This window comes from Equus przewalskii, chromosome 19 (genome assembly GCF_037783145.1).
Source record: "Equus przewalskii isolate Varuska chromosome 19, EquPr2, whole genome shotgun sequence".
Lineage (NCBI taxonomy): Eukaryota > Metazoa > Chordata > Mammalia > Perissodactyla > Equidae > Equus > Equus przewalskii.
Genome location: NC_091849.1, coordinates 46,326,514 through 46,351,005, shown reverse-complemented (window position 1 = coordinate 46,351,005; position 24,492 = coordinate 46,326,514). Strand labels below are relative to the sequence as shown.

Sequence of the window (24,492 nt, the reverse complement as noted above, 5' to 3'; positions counted from 1 at the left end):
CATGGAAAGCTCCCATGCTGAGATTAGCTCTTTCTCTTTCAAATTTTTAAAACCTCATCTCTAAGTCAACAGCTCCACTTGGGCAAAGCAGTCTCCCTTGGGCCAATTACTGGGTGGTCAGGGAGGTAGAATCTGTAAGATGGTAGCAGCTTCCTTTTTAATATAATACAAATGACAGGAGCATCTCCCCCAAAGAAAGGGATGCTGTATCCAAAAAACAGAGGGAGAGGAAGTACTACGCCTCCTTTCTCTTCATCTTATCCATCTAATTTACAACATAGCCATCACTAAAATGCTTTTGAGAAGAGCAAAACAGCAGCTTCCATTTAAAAAAAAAAATACTCTATGCCAAGCAGTCCATTTCAAATTCCCCCAATACTCCTGTCAGGTAGAAATTATTTTCTCACAGTTCCAAGGGGAAAAAACAGACTCACAAAGTTTCAGTGAACATCACTCAGGTCTACAACTCTTAATGCTTTCATTTTACTATTTACATTGCTTCTTATATTTGGAAAATTCAAAGTAATATAATTTTCATCATACTCTGCATTAAGCATATGCTGAAGTTAATGAAAAATAACCAATAAAACTGACACAACTGGCAATACTATTCTTTATTATCAATTTTTCTTTTTGAGGAAGAAGCATGCTTTTTTTTTTACAGCACCTGTAAACAAGTCAGTGAAGTATACTATTTTGAGTTTCTCCATATATATGTATTTTCTTTTTTTTTTTTTTTGGAATGTTAGAATACCAGAACACCAACTGCATTACATACACTGAAGGCAAGTCAGGCTAAAACAAGGGTAAAATTTTATGGCTGAAAATATTCATAGCAGCAACTTTTAAAAGATGATTTTATTAAATCAAGTCATTGCACTTGGTCATTTTATTGCTACAGCAAAACAAGGCCATTACATTTTTAACACTTCTCATTTCTGATTTTAACTGATTGTCTCATTCAGTTCATACATTTCAAGTTTAAATGAAAGCATAAAATGGTTACCAGCAAATCTAAAGAGAGCACTTGGGTTTTTTCCTGTGATCACAGTAAGAAGCATAAAAAAGAGAAAATCCTCTATGACACCAGACCCATTCTCTCTTCCTATCTTCACACTTAAATTTTGTAAAGAGGTAACAGCTTTATAGAAGACCAAAGCTTAGTGGTCACACTCACGCACACAGACACAACACTTCTAATATTGAAATACAACTAGGACAATTAGTAATATTATGTGTTTCAAAGAACAGCAAACCTGAACAATACATTCACTAAGAATTTGGCAATGACAGATTCCATGCTGTTCACCTCTAGTCTGTCGTTTATACTCACTCATAGAAAAAAATAATGATTTACTTCTAAGTAAAGGCTATTATTACAAACCATTTTGTGATATGAACTTTATGAATAGGAAATAATAAAATTCCTGTATCAAGAGCAAATACTGGTAGATTGCTAGATTAATGTAATCACTTTTCCCTCTGAGTTTGGTTTTCTTTTCTTTACTATTTGGTCAAGGGCAGAAAAACAGAGACACATTATTTACTTTTATATTCTGACTGAGGACTATCCAAGCAAATACTCAAATGTATTTCAGTACTCATGACCATCTTGATTTCACGCCCAAGTGAGAAAACGACCAACAAAACCTTTAAGAATAGCCTGAAATCTGCTGGACACTCCCTTACCCGTTACGAGGGGAGGAGGGCCACTCACTATGCTTCCAGCCAGAGAGCAGGACAAGGACTTCCAGGATACGCTGTTTCTATTTCTACCTGAGGACTTTCAGTAAAAGAAACTAAGCTCTAATTTATTTAACAAGAAGGAAACCATTCATTTGAAAAGTCATTTAAAAACATTAGAACAGGAATAAACAATTTTGTTCAGTAGTGACCTCATCAGAAGAGCTCAAGGACTTTAAAGAGTTACAAGGTACACGCTCAATGCACCATTAGATTGAACGTAAGTTGAGAATTTAACATTAAGTAATTATATATTGGAATTTCTATTATTTTCTACTAAAGTTCTCTTTTATTTGAAACAACATGACAAAATTTCATTAACACAAGATTCTACTATTATAAGATTAAAACTTAAAGGAAAAGTATTGGTTAGGTGGTTTAAAACAATATAAAATGCAAGCATGACAGATGGTACTCAAAATCTGAAAGTCATGTGCTATAATAGTGCTTAAAATCCTTTTTTTTTGCAAATAAAAAAATTCTACTTTTAACATAAACCCACATTTTGAGATGTATTATCTATAGACATAACATTTTAAAATCTTCAACAGTTCCTAAGTGACTCTGAAGAAACTGCTAATTCATCCATTTTGTGAAAATGCATTTTGAATATGGTCAACTATATTTGGTTTTAAATAAGCTGTAATGTTACATTTTATGATATACTAACACTCTTTATAAAGCTGGTATCTAAATGACAGCCCAAAATATCTCCACCAGTTAGTTTGGTCTATTAAGTAAATTACACATTGTAAAACCTGAGTATTTACATGATGATAACTTGTCCAAGTACAAAACCTCACACTGAAGTTCTTAAAGTTTTGAGTTTTGTTTTCCTAGTATTACCATTATTAAAAATCAAAAGAAGGGGCATGAAGAATTAAATCACAAACATGAAATGAGTACTATTTGAGCCTGTAGAATAAGCAGAAAAGTAATAAGGCTGGTGTTTGCATATTATATGTGCTGTAGTTTTTAGGCACAACAAGTTAAGGGTTAAATTGACATTTTTAGTTCCTTAGACCTAATGAATTTAAAATATAGCTCATATTTTCCCAAATATATTTAACAATACAATACATTTAACTGAATTCCTTTTATGAATCCTATAGTGCAAGCAATATAAAATATTTTAAAAGTTGAAGAAATTATTTTGATTTCATTAGTTAGTACTATATGCATGGGAGAGTAATCTCATTTATAGCTAGGAAACTCCTATTTCATCACTCAGAGTATAAACAGCACTGCAAACAAACAGGCACAACAGTGTAATCCTGGGTAAGAAGCTAAAAGTAAAAAATATATATATACAAAGTTTATATCCCTTATGTATTACGGGAAAAGTAGTGACTACAGTTACTATAAAGCTAATTTGTCCCTCTCAAATAGTATATTTTACAGATTTGTAAAGATATCACCATATTTATAGCATAGATCTCTTTAAAAATAATACTACAGGTTTCAATAAAAAAACTATTGTGAACTTTCTTTCCTTTTTATACAGATTCAGTAGTATTTTCAAGCAAACTAAAAAAAAAGTTTGCAATCCCAGCACATAAGAAATAAGGCCTCTTTTTTTCATATTGGCAAAACAAAATATATAAAAAAAAATTCACCTTCCCCTACTTTTCTATAGATATTACAGTTCATATACTCATATTTATCACGACATCAGAATTTGTTATTTTTTAAGTAACAAGTCAGTTGAAGTTCATAGTGTTGCTTCTGAATCCCTGGAACATTAAGAACACTTCAAGAAGACAAGACTGCTTTTTTCAGCTTCTCTATTTCCACCTAAAATACAAAACACAAATGGAGCAACAGATAAAATACATTTACTTTAGTAAAGTTTCTTTATTTTATCCCACATCATTAAGATCTGATCATACTTTCAAGCCTCCATATTTTGATTTCCATTCTAAAATCTAATTTCCAATGTTGTAATAAATACAGAAAAAGTTCAACAAAAGAAAACATCACAATGCACGTTCCTAAAGAGCAGGTGACAACAACAAAAAAAGCAACTATAGCTGTTTCACCCAGAACTGTGTTAAGTAATGTGAGCATTTGAAAGAACTGTAAGAAAATCAGCCCTACAGAGAACACGAGAACCCTTGAAACCAAATGAAGAAATGTACACATACCTGTAATTAAGCAAAGGGGGCAGAAAAGTAAAAATAATAATAATAAAGGACCAGTTTGGTTCTGTATCTTTCACTTACTACCTATGTAACATTGATAAATCACTTCATCTCACCTGGTCTCAACTTTCTCCTCATAAACATTATGTCTCTAGACTAAATTATCATTAAAGCCCAGGAACATATTTAAAATTCAGACAATGTGTTGAAATACTTCCAACTTTAGGCAGAAGGCATCCTTCACTTAACAGAAATTCACAACTTAAGAAACTCAGGAAAATTCATTAGATTTTCACAATTAACTGCAAAGAGTTACTTAATTTTGACATATTACAAATAACTAAGTTGAGGCTCAAAGATACCCTGCCAATGGTTCCACACTAGCAAGTGGCACACAACTTGTACTGCTAAGGTCTAAGGCTCTAAAGCCCACAGTTTTTATACTCCTTCCCAATTAAATATTTGGATCCTCATTTTTGTGTGTGCGTGAGGAAAATCGGCCCTCAGCTAACATCTGTGCCAATCTTCCTCTATTTTATATGTGGGATGTTGCCACAGCATGGCTGGATGAACACATGGGTCCACACCCGGGATCCGAACCCATGAATCCCGGGGCAGTGAAGCAGAGCATGTGAACTTAACCACCATGCCACCGGGCCAGCCCGTATTTGGGTCATTTTGACCTTTCACTGCATGTGGAAGCAGGTAGGCCTTACCTTCTCCTGATAGCATCCTCCATCTTCCCAACAATGCATACAAATAAGACATGCTATGGCTAACCACTGATAAATAGTTCATTATTACATGATGAGCATTTTGCCCCAGTCAAAAAGTATAGTTTTAATATGCTCACAATCTCCTTAGGGATTCTAACTAGTCGAGAATGGCTTGTTAATTTCAGGATCTTTCCTGATATTATTCTTCAACTAATATGATCATTAGCTAAATATTTTCGCAGCATCGGACTGGGACAAGTCTTAGTCTTCAGCCTGGATTGAGATAAAATACCTTCAATCTTCAGCCTGATGTGCTATTATTATCATCTCTATTTCAAAGACCAACTGTGTAATTTTAATGGGAGAGGATGCACAGAAAACAGTAAGAAAAAACACCAATGGAAAAGGCAGCAAGGAGTGGGAAGAATAACCCTGAATGCAGTAATATTCCTTACAGACTGCTATTTGTCACATAAATTTAGGTATCAAGCAAATATTTATATGGCTAGAGTTTTTCTTCTAGCACTTTTATGTTCATTGATCATCTGCAGTCCTTTTCATCACTCCTCAGTATAATTTAATGCCATGTATGGTTAACTTTATAGTAGTTCAAAGTACTACTTTTAATATTTGGGGAAATATAATTTTTCCTTTAAACATATGATCCTAAAATTAATGCCTTATTAAGTGTGTTTTTACAATACAAGGGTCAAACTTTCCCCATTAAGGAAAAAAATGTGTAATATAAGTCAGTGAGAGGCTAAGTAACAGCTGATTTTTTATTTTTTTTATTTTTAATTTTTGTGAGGAAGACTGGCCCTGAGCTGACATCTGTGGCACTCTTCCTCTATTTTGTATGTGGGACATCACCACAGAGTGGCTTGGCGAGCAGTGCAAAGTCTGCAATGGGATCCAAACCTGTGAACCCCAGGCCGCTAAAACAGAGCACGTAAACTTAACCACCATGCCACTGGGCCAGCCCCATAACAGCTGATTTTGCTGGAAAAATTGAATCAAAAGAAATTCTTCAAAAAAAAGAACAATTCATTTGACTCGTCGTAATTTTTATGATGAATCATATAAACAGTCACGCACCACATAATGACATTTTGGTCAATGACAGACCATATGAAAGTGGTCCCATGAGATTAGTACCATATAGCCTAGGTGTATAGTAGGCTATACCATCTAGCTTTGTGTAAGTGCACTCTATAATGTTCGCACAAGGATGAAATCACCTAACAACACATTTCTCAGAACATACTCTCGTCGTTAAGTGATGCATGACTGTACAAATTGAACTGCATGGGTTCCTCTTGCTCACATTATTACCTTATTTTCATATATGAATATAAATGTATATGTATAAGGAATGAAAGTCAAGAAACATTTTTGTTTTTACTTTCTCAATTTCTACCATGTTCCACACCAGGAATTTAAGACATTTTTAACATTTACCTTCTAACAGTTATTAATTCAACAAAAAATTATTAGCTATCTAACATGCATTTAGCACTGTGCTAGGAGCTATGGGCAAAGATAAAACAGACACAGATCCCACCTGCAAAAGTCTTACAGTCTAGAAGATGGGCAAAATAAGTCCATAATGTATAAGTGATAAGAGAGAAAATTAGTATTTATTCATCTCTTACAAAACTAAAGGATGTGAATTTGGGAGAAGACAACATTACTTTTAATCCAAAGAAGACTGGGTACCAACTTAACGAAGGTGAGTATTTGAGCTAGACCTTGAGAATCTGCAGAAGTTGGGCAGGAGAAGATGAGACAAAAGGAAAATACAGTAAGAGTAAAAATTCAGACAAATTAACTCTAAGAGACAATTGAGGATCAGCAAGCGAGGAAAGAAAGATACACTAGGACCAGGACATAAATGAAATCATATACCAAGTCAAGAGTTTGAACTTTATTCAGCAATAGAAAGTTCCTGAAAGCACTAGGCAAGGAAAGATTAATTTGAGATAAGAATGCGAGAAACTTAAGCAAGCTAAATAGAAGATAAAGAGGATAAGAAAAGGACAGAAATAGGGGACTAGAGATAAAGGTTAAGGCGTAAAGCTAATAGGCCTGAAAGTAAATGGAATTAGAAGAGAACAGAAATACCATGTCTGCATGACTAGAGGGACAATGAAACCATCAACAGAAACAGGAAATCAGAACAACAGAAAAGGAAGATGAGAAATTTAACAGGGACATGCTAATTCTGAGTTCACAGTGGAATATCTAGGGAGACTAGCAGCTATAGACACATGATAGAAGCTGGGAAAAGAAGTATTAGACAAAGACTGAATGCACAGGGAGGAGGGCCAAGGATATGCTGAAGGAACATCTCTCCCTTAGGTTACAAGAAAGGAAGAAGACAGAAGTTAGGGACAGAAGAATGCAGGATCATATAAACCAAGATAAAATTCTGAAAAGGTGGCAATGGTAAAAATGTGAAATGCTGTTGGAACTGAAGAGACATTGGAGTTACCATTAGTAAACCTAAATGCAAGGGATTACGCACTGAATTAAAGGTGAAGAATTAGAGACTAGCAATGTATGCTGTTTTCGGTTGTTTTTGTTTTGCAATAAATGAACCCCAAATGAAAAGAAAAAACTACAGCAGATCAAGTGGGCAGTTGGATCTGAAATGGGGCTTTTCTTTGTTTTTTGAATAAGGAATAAAATTGAGTATTTTCATGGAAAGAACAAAAAGTATCAATAGAAGGGACATGTTAGCCATAACAGTAAAAACGGAGTTTTGATAATTTACCAAATACCTTCACATATATTATCTCAACTAAAGCTAAAGAAGGCTAACTGACTTCCTCAAGTTCAAACAGTATAACTCAATCCCTAAGAGCAAAGGTTCTGAAGCCTGTGTGCTGTTAAAAATTTCAGCTCCACTGCTGACTTAATCATTCTAAATCCTAGTTTCCTCACCCTTGAAACAGGAACAACAATCCTTATGAGGTATGTGTGTCCAATGAGATAATGTACAGAAAGTCCTAAGCTTAATTCACACAGTTTAGAACTAAAAGGCATGAGTGTAAGTCAGAAGAGGAACTCAAGTTTTTTAACTCCAACTCCCATGTTCTCTCTTTTTCACAATGCTAACAAAACAAAGAGGGTAAGTAATGAGGCAAGGTAAAAATAAGGAGGAGGATGAAATAAGACAGAATGGGAAAAGCCTCTGGAGAAAGGCAGGACACACTTTCTCTGAGATACACAGAAAAGAAGAACATATGAAGACCAAAGTCAGTGAGGATAAGAAAAAAATTAAGAAAGATAAAGAAAATAAGTAAAATCATCAGTCATCAGCAGAGAGTAAAGATGATGACACTATAAAGTAAACATTCACCGAGAAATCAAAGTCAGCAAATCTATAGCCACATCCTATTACCACCACCACCACCACTACCACAACCGGCCCTGCCCCCAGGACAACAAAAAGAAAAAAGTTTAACTGTGAAGGAGAGAGAACTAAAGCTCAAGAAAGAAGCAGTATTGAATGCAAAAGATCTAGAAACTAGACACTCTTAAGAGGCAAGAACCATGTTTGTTTTATTCACAAATGTATACCTTGTGCCTCATGCACTGCCTATGAGAGTTAATGCTCAAAAAATATTTGCTGAACGAAGGAACGGAATGTGACAGGGAGTCAACAAGAGACTAATTAAACGGCTAGCAGGGAGTGTTGAACTGAAGTAGGACAGCATAACTTGCAGTGGAACCAATCAACCAGTTGGGTTGGAAAAAACATGTCCAGTTTATGGTGACTGCAATCGCAATGCCAGGAGGAATCAATTACCTCTAGATTACTTCTCATTGCCTTCTCTTCTTCCAAATCTTTTCGTAGTTTTTCCAGTTCTTTCCTAAGAACAAAGTATTTATTACTGTTAAGTTTTTCAATTAAACAATATATTTGACTAATGTTAACAGGGTCTCTGTTGCCTGACATTCCAGAACATGGGGAAAACTTTTTAAAAGAAACAGCCATATTGATTAAGAAAAATTTCAAATTCTCTAGTTGGAGTGAAGCAATTTTTCATATTCAGGTATCATACATCTCCCAAGCTGGACACACCAGAGGCCAAACAATTTGGTAAAATAAATGTTAAAACACATCATAGTACAAGGTAAATTATAGTTTATTCAATAGAATACCCTAGACTTTCTATTTCTCTTTCTCTATTTTTTTTAATTAAATATTAGAGGCTGGCCCCGCAGCCGAGTGGTTAAGTTTGCACACTCCACTTTGGCAGCCCAGGGTTTTGCTGGTTCAGATCCTGGGCACAGACCTAGCAGCACTCATCAAGCCATGCTGAGGCAGCGTCCCACATAGTAGAACTAAAAGGACCCACAACTAAAATACACAACTGTGTAGGAGGGGGCTTTGAGGACAAGAAGGAAAAATTTTTAAAAAAATTAAATAAATTAAAAAAATAAATTAAATATTACATTAAAATCCAAAAATCAAACCAATAAACAAAAAACTTCAACCAAAAATTCCTCCTCCTTAACTCATGTTTTCATTCTTCTGTGTTCCCGTCTATCTTTTTATATAGTAATTTTTCCCTCCATAGCTGTACATGTATATTCTATATTGTCTTCTCACAAAGTATTTTAAAACATTTCCATGCTGCTAAAATTGTAATTTAACTGTTGTTTGCTATTCAACTATTCAAGTTTTTTGCTTGGGGGGACAGAAGGAATGAGACGAATAGGAATTTACTTAACATTATGAATACATCAATATATCATATTTCTATGTCAAAAAGCATGGACATTTTCGGCCTCTTGACATATACTAGGAAAATTCTCCTCAAGAACGTTGCAGAAATAATAGCTTGAAAAAGTCATGAAAACAGAATATTTGAGAAAGGAAGGGAGTTTCAAACTATAGAGTTTCAAAACTAATTTCTGAGGCCTGCCTGGTAGTGCAGCAGTTAAGTTCACATGCTCTATTTCGGCGGCCCAGGGTTTGCCTGTTCAGATCCCAGGCGTGAACCTACGCACTGCTTATCAAACCATGCTGTGGTAGGCATCCCACATATAAAGTGGAGGAAGATGGACATAACATTAGCTGAGGACCAAGCTTCCTCAAAAAAAGAAAAAGAAAACTAATTTCTTCTGTGGTTTTAATGATTAGAAAACTATTTCTCTATACGGGGAGTAAATTTTCTACTGTTTTATAGTCTACTGACTATAATTTTTAAAATAAGTAATAAACTGAAATTTACCTAGAGTTTATTTTGGGATGTGATATAAAATGTGCTTCTAAGCTAATTAACTTCATATTGCCATAAGGTTATCACTAAATTAAATGATGCTTTCCTGTTTCCAATTATACTATTATTCTGAGTTTATTATACATTTAATCTAATTAGGTTAAATCTATAATTAGATACATTATATCTAAATTAGGATCTAGTCCTAGAATATTTATCCTGCTGTATTTATATGTATAATAGTGTTACATTATTCAAATTATTTGCCTTTTCACCTGATAATTTAGTCAGTCTCACATTTTTACTGCCATTTAAAAAAATATGCTTACAAATACAAAATTTTATGTAACATTCTGTTTTCTTTTTACAAGATCAAACTATACAACATGTCCCGTAACTTTTCAACTGAAGAAATAGATTACTGATGTACATGTCTGTCAACCTTGCCAAATGTTCATCTCCTTCCATTTTTTGATGATTTGTTCTATGCATTTTAGATTTCAATATTGAATGCACAGACTGTTTATGTATTTGTAAGCTATAAAAATATAATAAAGCAAAAAACCTAAGAACTCCAAAGCAGCTTAAGAAATAAAATATTACCAGTACCTCTGATACCCAAAGTGACCCTCCCCCTCAACCCCGTGTTCCCCCTCTCCTTCGTAGTATTATTCCTTTTCCTGTCTTTCTAATTTTACTACAAATGTATCTTGAAACAATATACTGTTTGGTTTTGTATGCTTTTGAACTTTATGTAAATAAAATAATACTATATGCATGTCTCTGACTTGCTTTACCCACCCACAATGTTTTTTAGATTAATTCATGTTGACACATGTAGCCACAATTCATTTATTTTTATTGCTGTACACTGTATAGTATTTCTCTGTATCAATATACCAGTATATATTTATCCATTCTCCTGTGATGCTCTTCTTTTCCAGATTAAAAAAGCTGCCATCCATTTCATTTTCCCAAAGGAACTCAAGAGTCTGAAAACACTCTTTGGAAAATAATTCTAAAATATCCAATATCTATGTTTTAAAATATATATAAATCACAAATACTTTATTCATCCTACAGTTAATCTAAGAGCACCTACAGGCAATCTGTATATATAATTAGTAGTTCGTTAAAAATAGCAGACTTTGTATTAAAAACGTAAAACGTCAAAATCAATAAATCAGGCGAGATCTCCAACTGGTAAATGAGTGGTGCTTATTTAAATAAATATTTACTAGACGAATGAACTTACAGTTTATAATGTGCATATTGTGAAAAACTTTGCCAGACTCAGAACAAATAAACTGAAGGATTCAAGAAAGACCCATCATCTACCAAATTACAAACACTCTCTCTCTCTATATGATATATATAAGCATAATATATTTTTTAAGTAGTCTTTCAAGATAGATTTTTTGTTTCTAAGAGATGTTTGTAAAAGTGCTCTGCAAACAACAAACAAATCATATTGTTAATCTCAATACTGCTTTTAATAAAGAATCCAGTGACAAGTGAGAACTGGGGGAGAAATGGTAATTCGAGTTCAGAGGGAACAACGGTCTCTGGCGGTGACTTTACACCAGGTTCCATATTCAATGAGACACTTTCAGAGCTACAGGGGAAGGGGAGCTAAAGGAAGAGCACCTGCATCCTCACCCTCAGGTCAATCAGATTCACTCATCTTTGATTTGCTTTACCTACTGGGCTTTTGCAGAATTATGTCTAAAATGTTTAGGTTTAAAATTCAAATGGGGCCAGTCCCATGGCTGAGTGGCTAAGTTCGTGCACTCTGCTTCGGCAGCCCAGGGTTTCACCCCTTCGGATCCTGGGCAAGGACCTAGCACCACTCATCAAGCCATGCTGAGGTGGCATCCCACATGCCACAATTAGAAGGACCACAACTAAAATATATACTATGTACTAGGGGCTTTGGGGAGAAGAAGGAAAAATTAAAAAACAAAATCTTTAAAACAGTTCAAATAATACTGGTTATAGAAAAGATCTCTAAACCAACAGAAGATGAGGGTTAAAGTTCTAGCTTAGCCATTTAAGAGCTGAGTGATCTTAGGTAAAGAGCTTTACCTCTCTGAACCCTTATCTCTTCATTTAAAAGAAGGGAGGGGGGCTATTGTACGTAATCTTTTAAATTTATTTTAGCTCTAAAGAGTCCCTAACTTTCACATAGGGTATATGTCTCACCATACACCATAATCAAAGCTTTCAGAGTTAAGAGAAGGGCCTTAGAGATCACCTATTCCAATTCACTTGTTTTATAAATATCCAACTCAACTGTAGCAGAAGCAGCGATCAGTCTGCTGAGAAGTAAACTAAGTAGTCATGTGTCACTAAACGACGGGGATACACTCTGAGAAATGCGTCATTAACTGTCTTCATCATTGTCCGAACATCACAGTGTACTGACACAGACCTTGATGGCACAGCCTACTGCACACCTAGGCTACAGGGTACTTACGGGACCACTGTCATATATGCGGTCTGTTGTTGACAGAAAAGCCACTGTGTGGTGCATGACTGTATATGTACAAATACAGCCCAGATCTAAAATACAATATGGCTTTTCCTAATTTGAAGAGTAATTACTAACCTGTGTTTGACCAGAAGATCTGTAGCCTCAAATTATGGCTATGCACATACGTTTTCTCTAATTGCGCTACTAGAACAAGTTTTCGAATTCAAATTCTTTGTCAAGAGGAGAAAAGCACTATTAAGGAAAATTTCTTTGGAAACATACTTGCTCATACCAGAAACCTGGCAGATTACATCTTTACTTGATACGAATTGGAAGAATTCTTTACACACACATTAAGCAGTACCCAATAAAGAAAACACAGGCTACTTACCCATGATCCTTTTTCAGTGCTTCTACAGTGCACAGCAATTCAATAATCTGAGCTCTAAGTTCATCCAAGGAATTTTTTTTCCCATCATTTGATTCTACTTTAGCTTTGATTTCTAATGGAGTTACAAAAGCAGCCATATTTGGTTTAGAAGCACTTGAAGGTGTTGAAAGGTACGCAGATGGCTGAAAACGTAATAAACACAAAATTTTCTGATTTTACTTGTATTTACATTTAATATCATATCTAACTCCAACAGATTTTTATAGCACGGAGACACATAAAGCAATACTTCAAGAGAAATGATAAACTTGGAAATTCAAAAAGCAGTTTAATGTTCACAAATAGAAAAAACTATCAAACAACCAAAGAATAAACTTGCAATCACTAGAGGGTTTTGTGAGAAATATCAAGGGTTTTATTTAAAAAAAAAAAAAAGAATAAGAATAGCCATTAGATTTCTCTTATGAATGGTAGGCCTAGGGGAGCATCTGGAAACAAGAACACATCAGCATTATTAAGGTGCCGTTTTGATCCTCCGTATTAAACAGTTATTATTTAGAATATCCAAAGAGCTACACTTAACAGTAATTACGAAGAATTTGGTAAGTCCATGAAAGGGGCATTAAAATGAATCCATGGCCTGAGACTCTCATTATTTCACTAAAATAACAGTAAGTAGCGCTAACAGTCTATTGAAATTAGAATTAGATTAAGTGTATCTCATAAATCAGAATAGCAGCCAAATGCCCTGGAATGAATTTGAGGAGGAAACATGACCTTCTTAAATATAAGATGTGTGTCAACTGTGGTAACACTATCTTACATTAAAAAGGCAAGAGTTTAGAAAAAAGTCTTAACACCAGGTAACAGATGGAAGAATCCATGTATTCTGCCATTCATTCCAGTATATATTCAGTGATTATGGTGCCGAGCACCAAGCCAGGTAAGGAGTAAACAACTAATGGCTTCTGACCTAAAGTGTGTATGTTTAATGGGAAAGTGAAACAGACGTACAGATATATGCTTTAAAAACATGAAATATGTAACATTTATACTACTCATTTAAAATAATGTATGCTCTTCTAAAAAAAGATCCACAGAGAATAGTATGACAAGTTTAACAACTCAACTTTTTAGCAGGAATTATTTTATTTCTTGGCAGAAGAAGTAATTCTTAAAGGACATTTTTAAATTCCACAATTTTGATTTTCACAAAGAATCCTACAAAGTATACAAATCTTAGATCATAATGCATCTCACCTTTGGAGTGTAGCATGAGTCCTTTTTAAATTCAGATGGCTTTAGGCTGGCACTATCATCTTCTTTTGGTAATTTTAACAGTTTTTCTGGGCTTTGAGTTGGCTAAATGATTTTTTAAAAATCAAGAAACAGAAAACAGCAAAAAAGGAAAAGGTAGTAAGCATTTGAGTAATAGAGTAACTGTTATCACTGTTTACAGCAGCTGCTATTCCAAATATTCCATTGTTGTCAGGATGTTACATAATGTCAAACTGAATAACACACTTGCGTATCTTGAAGGCAAAACCAGCTTGCCTCTTGGCAGCAAAATTTTTTTCTACTTAGGTAATTTAAAACTACTCTAGTTCTTAAGAGCTAATACATTAACACTGAGCACTATCAGTATCACAAGTAACACACAGAAAGCACAAAAAGAAGTTAAACACTTAGATACCAGGACTAGTACTACAGGAAACACTGACTGTTTCAGGGCAAAGGGTGTTTTCGTTCTTTCCCAAAGTGAATAGTATCAATTCTAATCATTGTTGTTGGGTAAGATTATACAGGTCCCTTGTCCCCTTTCAACTCTGTGCTCTGTGGTTATGGGTCTCATGACAACTCTACTTCTGATTTTGTAACCTTCCATTCCAAACCCTGCTGAAATGAACAGGGGTCTTTCCTCATATATCCTTAAATACAACCATTTGCTACTTGAGTATAACAGCTATCTTCCTCATTTTTAAACTGGCGGAGCTATAAACCCTCCCTCCCTCTCATCTTCAGAAGGACTCCGGATTTGTTAAAATTTTGTTTTACAACAGTAGGTGTAACTCACAGAATGTCCACCATTGAAGCGGCCAGGCAATCTTCTCCCAGGCATTTTCGGTCTATTTGCTGTGAGATGTAGCAAGTTTTCTGAGGAAGCTATGTCATCAAAATTAACAAGATCTGAAGAATAAAATTAAACATATCTAATAATAGATAATGTAAAAAAAAGCATGTTTCTGGATTTTTAACAAACAATAAATTAAAAAGAGTGCCGTAGGACTCACAAGTGGACCTGTGCTTTTCATATGCATTTGGAAAACAACACTCACCCTTAAAAAACAAACACTTCTTTACCTGATACATTGGATAGCATAAGGTTCAGGTTTCTAATAGAGACTCAGACCTCAACAAAAAGTTCTCACTGTAGGATATAAACCTGTACCATAAGTTGTAGCGGCATAAAAAAGCTGTTATCTTAAGTTATTGCTTATTAAAAAAAACAGGATCTACTTCTTCAATTCATAATTAATTACAATTAATACATAAGAAAATTAACATACATAATTTGTTTTAAACTTCAAGTAGTATCCTAATATTCAAATTTTAAGGACTCAACTATATCTAGGACTCTGCTGCTTTCCGACAGCATTTGTCAATGTAAAGTTCAAAGTATAATTTCGTGTCTTTGTGTGTGTACATATGTATGTGCACAGTATATTGCAGCTGGGCTTTACGCTGTTTATAGTTCACTGCACTTCCGCTTAGACATTACCATGTTTAGGAATCATAAGATAGTTGTAAATCTAAGGCAAATTACATACCAAGGGAAAATGCTACATAGATCATCTATTTGTTTACCCACCATCAAAGGCTGGTTGACCTCTGATCCAATAACTTGGGTTTAAGGACAAATCTAGGTAATTTTAATCTCTGAAACAATGGTATATAATACCTTCCCTTTTTCTAGATGATCCAGAAAACCTTGTTAAAGAAGCTGATCTTTAATTTTGAAGCCCAGATATCTTTGAGTGATACAAGAACCCTAAGGGTAACTTCAGACACTTCCATTGTCAATATAATCTTCCTTTAGCCCAGATTCCAGATTAGGGATATTAATCACAATCGAGATACTTGATATTGGCAATGGATATCTTTGGCCTAGTCTTTCAGGTATGGAATCATTCTTCACACTACCATTGCCTGGATGCTTATGATGCTTTCTGTCAAATAGTTAGATATCCCAATACAATGATTTGTTATTTCTTAAAAGAAATCTAAAGATACTTATCATTACTGCCCTCAAAGCTTATTCATCAATTTTCATATTTAAAGTAATTAATTTAAGAGAATTTTTCTTAAAGGGATGGAAGACACAAACGTTAAGGCAGAGAAGAGGTATCTCTGCTAATACGCATTTTATAACAACTTCAAGTTATCTGTTGGCCTCTATTAAGTCTCTTCCATCTTCACGTGCTGCTTACTTTGTGCGTTCTATCTTGGATCCAGTCACTACGCTAATACATCACAACAGGCAATCTAATGTGCTCAGTTTAACTGTGGCTTGAGTCATTCAATTATTATCTATAAGTAATTATAAAATATAACAAACCATAATAAAAAAACACAACAGCTTTACTGAAAAATGCATTATTAAATGTGAAAGACCTTGAGTTTAAATATGTATTTAAATATCTCAATCTTTTTATTTGTAAATTTTATAAACAAAGAAAATAATATTTTAAAAGATGTTAAAAACATGCTGTCACTTGAAGGGTTAAAAATTGCTTTTTTACACTGTCTAATTTTTAAATGTGTGTTGACAACCTACAAAAAAAAAACCTTGAAAAATACAATCCAATCATTTTGGCCTGTGGAGATTATTTTCAAATGCATATTTAAGCAACTTGCAAAAAGAAAAAGAAACAAACAGGAAAACATAGGACGGAATGAAGATAAAAGAAACTGAAAATGAAATAAAAGGTATATTACAAAATTATACACCATGCTGATGTACAAATGCCTTCCCTATGTCCAGTTTTGGGTTCCAACACCAAGACAAATAATTTCACTATTCTAAAACTCTGGCAGGTCCTCCATTTAAACCATTAGGTTAGTAAAATAAAACAGTGCACATTTTGGACTCACGATATATTTGAACACTTTTAAATTTACCTAGGAGTGATAATAATGGATTTATACTGTACAAATGGCATAAAAGGTATGACAATCACCTAACTCTTGCAATCACACTGTCACTCTGCCAGCCACTGACATTTCTAGATATTGCCTAAAACACAGAATTTTTTAAAAATCAAAATGAAATGTCAAATTTCGGGAGAAAATAAGTATTTTCTTTTATGGTCTTTCGTGGTTGCCAATTAAAATAAAACTTTTATCAAAAGAATATCTTTAATCAGGAAAATTTTTCCAACAAAAATTTCATTTTATTTTAAAATGGAAAACCAAAAGGGTTAGAACAGACAGACAAACATGTACACTTTTAGTAAAACTACAAAGAAAAATCAATGTGCACCACCTATTTATACTGAATATACTATTTTGATTTCTTTCATAAATTGTCATCTTACCAAAATGGAGAAAGGTAGGATAATTTCCTGACACGTAAGAGGGAAACATGGCAAACAGGCTAGGAAACAAAATCTGGAAAGAAAAGTCAAGGATAGGAATGTCTAGAAAAAAGACTAAACCAAAAAAATTATTTTACAAAGCAGGAAAAAGGAACAGTTGTAGAGTGACTAGAACCATTTCAATGTTTAGCATATACCTATTACAGTTTATCTAAACTTATATAAGATATGTGTTAGATTTTAGATTTATTCTTGTCTTCAAAAGAAAAAACTATGATTAGTATTAATTTCAATACACATTAAACTAGAAAAAAGTCTTTTTTTAATTACTCACTAAACACCAAGACAGCTTCCAAAAGGATGTTTTAGTACTAAAATTTACGTAGAAGTCTGAGTAATAAATCAATACATTAACTTATTAATACAGTTATAACTAAAATTAAACCACCTTTCAGTCAAGTTTTAGTCTTTAGCATATGACAGCAATTACAATGAAAGAGGCAATTTTAATTCTATGGTATAATAAAAGAAAAATATGCCAAATATTATTTTTAGGTATCTCACTATAAAAATACAACTCACTACAACACTTAAAATGTCATACATAGGTAAATAAAAATTCAGTAATGTCTTATATGATACTCTCTATAATGATATTATCAAGGAAACTATTATTAGAAAATAAAAACTTTAATCTCTGCTCTTGTTTCCCAGGTACAGTGTACATTTTCGGGCGTGGTGTTTTGTTTTTGCATCCTAGTTTAGATACAGATTCACTTTTTATAGAGTCTACCACTCAATAGGTAGGTATCTTAGTAGAAAAATCTGATCATAAATTCTTTCTTGGAGAAAAAAATAAATATTGAAAATTAATTCAAACAAAAATAGATCAACTGTCAAACAGAACTGAAGAGAAATCCCTATGTAAGCAATGAAGGCTTTTGTATCAAATAATGTATGTGTCTCTAAAATTTCCTTTTAAGCCAAAAAGAATTTATCACAGAAAAACAATCAAAAAGGATAAAATACTACACTCTAAGAATACTTCATCAGCTGTGCTTTCTCAGTGCATTAACTACATTACCACTAAATTTTGGTGGTTTTTTTTTTGAGGAAGATTAGCCCTGAGTGAACATCTGCTACCAATCCTCCTCTCTTTGCTGAGGAAGACTGGCCCTGAGCTAACATCCATGTCCATCTTCCTTTATTTTATGTGTGGGACGCCTGCCACAGCATGGCTTAACAAGCAGTGCGTAGGTCCACAACTGGGATCCAAGCTGGCAAACCCCAGGCCGCTGTAGCAGAATGTGCACACAACCACTGCACCACCAGGCTGGCCTCTCTAGCTGATATTTTAAAACTAACTGTAAACCAATCTTACTTCCTAGAAAATTTACTATTTTAGAAACATTAAGACCATGTGAACTTTAAAATTAGTCAGTAGTAGCAGTAAGATTATCCTAAACCAATTTTTGATGAAATGTTTGAAAAAGAAAAAAAAAAATTAAAATAGTTCTAACAGCTCTGCAGTTTGTAGTAATATCTTATATATGAGAATATATATGGAGGGACTTTAAAAAAAAAAAGGAAAACCAAATCAAGTATTCTATGAATGTTGTTCTTATATGTACAAAAGTGAGCATCTGTATCTATATATGTTTATATATGCCTTTATCTACAGTCATGCACCACATAATGTTTCAGTCAACAAGGGATGCTTACACAACAGTGATCCATAAAGTTAGTGCCATATGGCCCAGGCGTGTAATAGGCTATACCAGCCAGGTTTGCCTAAGTACACTCTACGATGTTCACACAAAGACAAAATCATGTAATGACACATTTCTAAGGACACATTAAGTGATACATGACTGTACAAGAAAATCATATCCCAGAGTAGAGTCAGGAATTTACATCCTTTGTAGATAAGAGAAGAAACAGAATGAGACGGGATTAACAATGAAGGAGAGGGGTAGATGAAGGGAAATAACATTTTATAACAACTTCCATGTCACCTATTAAAATAGGTATCAGAGATACATCAGACCATTCAACTGTTAGTTAACTAAGAAAACAGATTAAGAGTAGAAACATACCAATGATGGAGCAGCTAATAATTTAAAATGCACATTCTTTCCCTTTTTTGGGAAGGGCGGGGGTGAGGAAGACTGGCCCTGAGCTAACATCTGAGCCAATCTTCCTCCATTTTTTATGTGGGAAACCACCAGAGAATGGCTTGACAAGTGGTGTGTAGGTCTGTGCCCAGGATCCAAACCCGCAAACCACAGGCTACTGAAGCGAAGAATGCAAACTTACTACACCACCAGGATAGGCCCCCAAAATGCGCATTTTTTAACAGCAAAGTCAATGTGCTGCCTACTATATCATTTCATCTCAAGTTATAATTTTATATAATAATGGGAAACTCTAAGGAGATTTTCACGTATGTCTTAAACTCGCTGAAACCTATGTTAAAGGGCTAGCATCACACGCTATTTGAACAATTTAAAACAAATTGAGCCTAAAATATGCCTCAAACTAATGCCAAATTTGAGGTTGTATTTGACACAGAACATGGTTTTTAAGGTGTCAATATCTCAAAAAAGAGGTAAAACACTTTTATACTGCAAGTACTAAAAACAGAAGATATTCTAATTAAAAAAAGACAGAAAGAAAGAACAGCCTCTGAGTTGAAGTTTGAGACAAAAGCTATTTGCTGTCAGCAGCTAAGCCTTTTATCTTAGCATACTGCTTGTGCCTAAAACAGTACTGCAGATATAACACTTGCTCAATAAATATTTGCTATTTAATATAAACTCCACTTCCCAAATTCCTATTTTCTGAACTTCACAGGGTGTAAGTGTAGTACAGCAAAGGCAGTCTGACAGTGGAAGAAATACAGGACTGCAGTTTGGACGTTAGCTGTTAGTATTTTGAACTTATCTAGGTCTTGGCCTCTCTATTTCCTTATTCATTTGAAGAAAAAAACAAACCAGAAATTAAAAATTTTTGAACTGTGTTCCACAGCCTTTTTGCTCTTTAATAAAGAGTAAACAATGGTAATGGATATGAGACAAGAATTGAGACTAAAATCACAGTAAAAAAAAGAGAACTTTTCGACCATGACATTGTTACATGTGCTACTTCTAACTGAAATGTAGCAAAGAAAACAAAGCTTGCTGGTGACTATATAGAAAAAGTTTTGAAAAAAGTGAAAATTTGTTTTAATTTACTGAAATTCTTTTGTGATTTCCATGACCTTGAGACAACTAAATAAAGCAAATGTTCAAAAATGACAAAAACTAACAGAAAAAAATTGGCTCTAAATACTACTCTTCAAGCTCCTAAAGAGACTCATCAAAATTTAAGACTTCTAACATAAAGTTAGCAGAAAATTGTGGAAATTCAAAAGATAATACCAATGGATTTTTCTTTTTTAAATATACAATTTTTTTTCCTGAGGAAGATTAGCCCTGAGCTAACTGTTGCCAATCCTCCTCTTTTTTTTCTGAGGAAGACTGGCCCTGAGCTAACATCCATGCCCATCTTCCTCTACTTTATATGTGGGATGCCTACCACAGAATGGCTTGCCACGCAGTGCCATGTCCGCACCCAGGATCTGAACCGGTGAACCCTGGGCCGCCAAAGCGGAACATGAACATGCATGCTTAACCGCTACGCCACCGGGTCGGCCCCTGGATTTATTTCCAGTTAAAATTGCATACTTAATCTTTTTTCTCCAATTCTTACTTTTCAAACACATTTCTAGCTATATTTTAAATCAAAGAAAAGACAATAAAAATTCACAGAATTATATACATACATATCTTAATTTTTTGGCGAGGAAGATTGTCCCTGAGCTAACATCTATTGCCAATCCTCCTCTTTGCTTGAGGAAGATTGTCGCAGAGCTAATATCTCTGTCAATCTTCCTCCATTGTTTTGTATGTGGGATGCAGCCACAGCATGGCTTGATGAGCAGTGTCTAGGTCCATGCCCTGATCTGAACCTATGAACCCTGGGCCATGGACGAGAGTGTGAACCCAATCACTACACCACCAGCCAGCCCCTAGAATTATATTTTAACACTAACTTCAATAATAAAGGACATTTTTAAAAAACATAAATAGCTTCTTTAACTAACAGTAAGTAACAATTTTCACCAGATAAAACATACTGAATATATTTGAGTGAATGTCTCTAAAATACAATATCTCAATTTCCAAAAATTATTAATGAATATGGCTCATCCAGAAAAGAGAGGATTCAAATACATAATGAAAGGATCTACAAAAAATTCAAATTAAACAACTGAAGGAGGCCATGCTTAGGTCAGCAAACTTAAAAGAGGGAAGAAAAATAAAATCACCTAAAAATTTTTGAAAGGTAGTAAGTAGTACATTTTACAATACAGTGACAAAAAAATCTAAATGTAACTGTCCTTGAAGTTTAATGTAAATATAAATGTTAACAATGAAGCTAAAATATATTTTAAGGCATTAAAATCTTTTAAAGAATATCATAGAACACTTCATATAAAAGAGATTTAAAGAGTTCACTTCTGATTTATGTGATCTTGGACATCTGACGTGTCTGTAGCTTACTTTGTTTAGATGAAAAGTAGGGAAAAATAGCATCTGCCTCTTAAAGCTACTATAAAGATAAAATAAGAACATACATGAGAAAGTACTTTGAAAATGTAAAAACCCTAAAAGTAAATGCAAAGTACTATACAATAATCATTTCCACAAAGTAATGATTGTGCAATAGTTTTAATAGTGAGACTTTATTAAGATTTCTCTGTATCAAGTTTTCCATTTTACAACTAAGAGTTATAAAAGACCAGGAGAAAAACAAAGATGACTAATGGGCTGAAAAATCAGTACTAAAACTCAAGGAACATTTAGCTACAGAAGTAAAGCATGCTGATATATATAGAGAAAGAGAGAGAATATCATAAAAAGCCTATTTTCCTGAATTGGAAACAAAAGTATCTTGAGATTAAGTGGAGAAATAAAAAGTCTTCTAGTGCTGGCACTGAATATCTATGTCACCTCTTTAACTTTTAAAACTAAAATGTATGCGCATCTGCCTAACGTGGTATGCTCTTTCCATTATGAAGAAGTATGATAAATGGATGATCTTTTAATATCCATCTCAGTACTCTGACCAGTAAGAAAGTTTATGTGAACCATAAATATTTTGCCCATTTACCTTCTTTTAGTTTTATTTTTCCACCGTATCTATCCACACACAAATTGCATACATAAATTTCTTATTTTTAAATAGTTCCAGAAAACCATACTGGTACTTTTTTTAATACACCACCTTTCTACACATTAACTTACCTGATTCTTTAGAGCTCCTAACTGTAAAGGAGTCTAGGTCTACTGATTTTGGTCTAAGTGGTAACTGTTCAGAATCTAGCTTTGATTTTGATATTGGCTCAGTTTCAAATTTTGAAGAAATAGTAGAAACTTCCCCATTAATCCTGAAATGAGAAAATCAAACATATGTAACAATCACTTGTACGTGAAACATGACCATTTTTTAACATTGTTATTTAACAACACTACAGATGATGATGTAACACTGGTGTTTCTTTCTGTTCTATAAAATTATTTCCATAAACATAAACCTCTACCCTAAGACTAAGCACAGTAAAATCAGAAATGTAAAAACAGCTTAATATGAGTGTATTCACTTAGTGTGAATATAAGATTAACGTTTAACAAAAAATTATTACAGTCTATAGAAAAAATATGGAAAACAAATACTTTAAAAATTTACTTTGAGATTTAGAAAGGCAGTAGAGTGATTTACATCAAAGGCAGATAAATGAATAAATTAACTTACAATTAGGTAAAACTTACTTGGCTACAGGAGGTGGTGGAGGAACTGGTTTTTCAGGTCGCTTTGTGAACACTGTTGCAGAAGATCTCAATAAATTATTGGCTTTGGTGGGTGGAGTAGGCTTCTTGGGTGGGACTTGTGGAGCAGCTGGTTTAGAAGGCTTCTGTTCCAGCACTGATTTTTCATCTGATTATTTAAAAATATTTAATTAGTTATAAGCAATCAGAACTATTTAGGTTTTTCTATTTCTTAAAGACAATGCCAGGCTCCAAAGTGTGAAACACAAAAGGAGAAACAATACTTGTGTGGTGTACACTGTTTTATGTTTTAAAGTTATAATTTAATAAGCCTAAATATCTAAAAAAGTTTACTTTGGTGTAGAGAGGTACTACTAATAATCTTCTGATTAACAAATAATGCCTGCTTTTTATTAGTAGTCTTCCCAGCATCCTATGCTTTTAGGGGTGTATTCTACTCAAATATAACCACATATAATTTTACTCTAAGCAAACACTACTACTATCTAGACTTAAATCCAGACCGAAGTCTGAAACTGAAAATAAATAGGAACTCTAGTGCCACTTAACATAATTATTTAAAAAGCATCACGATGACAAAGAAAAAATCAAATGTTAAAAGAAACTGAAACTAGATTGATTAGACACAGATAAAAACATTACGTCCAATATTTATACAGGCATACCCCAGAGAGATCGCGAGTTTGGTTCCAGACCATCACAATCAAGTGAGTCACACAAATTTTTCTGGTTTCCCAATACATATAAAATTTAAGTTTACACTGTATTTATACTACGTTTATACACTATACTGTATTTAGTGTGCAATAGCATTAAATCTAAAAGACAATGTACATACCTTAATTAAAAAATACTTATTTTTTTATTATTGCTAAAAAGTGCTAACCATCATCTGAGCTTTCAGTGAGTCCTAAAGTAAAATAACAGTAAAATTTGCTGCATCAATTGACTTCCTTTCACAAACAATTTCTCTGTAGTATGTGATGCTGTTTGACAGCATTTTATCCACAGCAGAACTTCTTTCAAAATTGGAGTCAATCCTCTCAAACCCTGTCAATGCTTTATCAATGAAGCTTCTGAAATATTCTTTATTGTCATTTCAACAGTTTTCATGGCATCTTCACCAGGAGATTTCATCTCAAGCAATGACTTTCTTTGCTCACCTGTAAAAGGCAACTCCTCATCCATTCAAGTTTCATCAAGAGATTGCAGCAATTCAGTCAAATCTTCAGGCTCACTTCTAATTCTAGTTTTCTGGCTGGTTCCACCATATCTGCAGTTTCTTCCTCCACTGAAGTCTTGAACCCCTCG

General features: G+C 33.9%; 1 protein-coding gene across 1 annotated transcript in view; it reads right to left on the bottom strand.

Moving 5' to 3' along the window:
* Positions 1–599: 599 nt before the first annotated feature.
* The window catches only part of CD2AP (CD2 associated protein), a 130,098-nt gene continuing 106,205 nt past the window's right edge, over positions 600–24,492 (bottom strand). Inside the window, exons 12-18 of the mRNA XM_008523644.2 lie at positions 23,164–23,329; positions 22,639–22,781; positions 14,770–14,882; positions 13,956–14,057; positions 12,696–12,877; positions 8,412–8,475; positions 600–3,537 (exon numbers count right to left, since the gene is read on the bottom strand). Of these exons, the coding sequence (XP_008521866.1) occupies positions 3,496–3,537; positions 8,412–8,475; positions 12,696–12,877; positions 13,956–14,057; positions 14,770–14,882; positions 22,639–22,781; positions 23,164–23,329 (812 nt within the window). The 3' untranslated portion in view covers positions 600–3,495. The remainder of the gene's footprint in view (positions 3,538–8,411; positions 8,476–12,695; positions 12,878–13,955; positions 14,058–14,769; positions 14,883–22,638; positions 22,782–23,163; positions 23,330–24,492) is intronic.